Raw genomic sequence first — 2,126 nt, 5'->3', positions numbered from 1 at the left:
CTATGTTTAGTCCCCTGTGGCCAATAAAGAAATAAAAATAAATAAATCTAAATGTTTTAGACAAAGTCAGCGAGCTGGCAGAAACCTTAACACGCCAGGCAAAATGCTTAACGGTGTTTCGTCTGTCCTTACGTTCTGAGTTCAAATTCCTCCGAGGTCGACTTTGCCTTTCATCCTTTTGGGGTCGGTAAATTGAGTGCCAGTTGCGTAATGGGGTAAATCTAATCGACTGGCCCTCTCCCCAAAAATTTTGGGCCTTGTGTCTAGAGTAGAAAAGAATCGTTAGCACGCCGGACAAAATGCTTAGCGGCATTTCGTCAATCTTCATGTTCTGAATTCAAAAACCGCCTAAGTAGACTTTGCCTTTCACCCTTCGGGATCAATAATATAGGTACCAGTTGGGGACTGGTGTTGATATAATCCCCAAAATTTCAGGTCTGAAAGGAATATATATTATGGACCCCCAATCAAAGGCAGAAGAATCGTTAGCACGCCGGACAAAGTGCTTAAGGGCATTTTGTCCGTCTTTACAGTCTGATTTGAAATTCCAACAAGGTCTATTTTGCCTTTCATCCTTTCGGACTCGATAAAAAAAATACCAGTTGCGTACTGGGGTTGATATAATTGACTTACCCCCTCCTCTGAAATTGCTGGCCTTGTGCCAAAATTTGAAACCGATATATCTTATCGACCCCGATAGAATAAAATGCTAACTTGATCTCAGTGGGATTTGAACACAGCACATAAAGTATTGGAACAAAAACCACAAGCCGTTCAATGCCATAGGTTTTATTTTATTTTTCTGTAATCATTATGCTTTATTTATTCTTTAATTATCATGCTTTTTAATCGCAAGAGTCAACAAGATACAATAAGCGTATTTACTTACAGAATAAAAAAAATTATAATGCATTATAGGGATACGATATGGATGACATAAAAGAAGAGTGTAATTGTTTATCGAATATTTCCGTTTTATAAATTCTTCCACTTTTTAATATTTTCCTTCTTTACTCTCAACAAAAACAGAAATATAGGCGCAGGCGTGGCTGTGTGGTATAAATTTGCTTCCCAACCACACGGTTCCCGATTCGATCCCAATGCGTGGCACCTTCGGCAAGCGTCTTATACTATAGCAGCCTCGAGCCGACCAAAGCCTTGTGAGTGGATTTGGTTCATGAAAACTGAATTTTCAATTTCTTCTACTCTGTATTATATATATATATATATATATATATATATATATATATATATATACGCCTAAAAAAAGATGTCTTAATTAATATAGAAAGAATGTTTTAATTACTGTTAATTACGCTTTAAAATTATTAATAAAAAACACAAAAAAGACAAAGTTTTTGGCAATTTCTTTCATAATTTAATGGTCTTTTATTATTTTTTTTTACACAATTAGAGGTTCAAAGGAGCAGCAAATATACTGAACATTTGGGTAACATGATCGCTAAGTGGCATTTGAAATACAGCAGTTATCAAGAACAAAGGTTAAGCAGCAGTTTGAGAGAGAGGAAGAGAGAGAGAGAGGAGGGATTTCATAACAATGGTTGTTTGGATGTCGTTGTGATGGATAAACTTGGCAACAAGAGGTACGCCATCGTTGCTAGTGGAGGTAGGTAGGACTACGTTGCTTTCGTCAGGGGCAGATTTTGAAAATGTCACAGTTTGATCGACAGCAAGAATCGGCGAGCATGCGCACGGCCGACCATCTTCGTTTGACAACGGGAACGAAAGCATTTGTCATGTAGTTGATTTCATTTGTTCGTCGTTTTTGGTGCGTCATAATGGTTGATTCGTCTTGGACAATACCACCTGAAAATATATAAAAAAACAATTATATATATGAAATTATATTCAATGGAATAATTAGAATACCTACAGGCATGCAAATGTGTTTCTTATTCTTTTGTTCCTTTACTCGTTCACTGCGGCTATGCTGGAGCACCACCTTTAGTCGAACAAATCGAACCCAGGACTTATTCTTTGTAAGCCTAGTACTTATTCTATCGGTCTAAGTTATGGAGACGCAAACACACCAACATCGGTTGTTAGCGATGGAGGGAGGACAAATACAGACACAATATATATATATATATATATATATATATATA

At 36.8% G+C, this 2,126-nt stretch overlaps 1 protein-coding gene across 2 annotated transcripts in view; it reads right to left on the bottom strand.

Moving 5' to 3' along the window:
* Window positions 1–1,355: 1,355 nt before the first annotated feature.
* LOC106869569 (uncharacterized) overlaps window positions 1,356–2,126 on the bottom strand; it is a 116,125-nt gene continuing 115,354 nt past the window's right edge. For both annotated transcript variants that reach the window (XM_014915367.2, XM_052974730.1), the window contains exon 3: window positions 1,356–1,827. In XM_014915367.2, the coding sequence (XP_014770853.1) occupies window positions 1,652–1,827 (176 nt within the window). In that variant the 3' untranslated portion in view covers window positions 1,356–1,651. The remainder of the gene's footprint in view (window positions 1,828–2,126) is intronic.

This window comes from Octopus bimaculoides, chromosome 19 (assembly GCF_001194135.2).
Source record: "Octopus bimaculoides isolate UCB-OBI-ISO-001 chromosome 19, ASM119413v2, whole genome shotgun sequence".
NCBI lineage: Eukaryota > Metazoa > Mollusca > Cephalopoda > Octopoda > Octopodidae > Octopus > Octopus bimaculoides.
The sequence above is the reverse complement of the archived record's forward strand: the minus strand, read 5'-3'. Positions and strand labels throughout refer to the sequence as shown.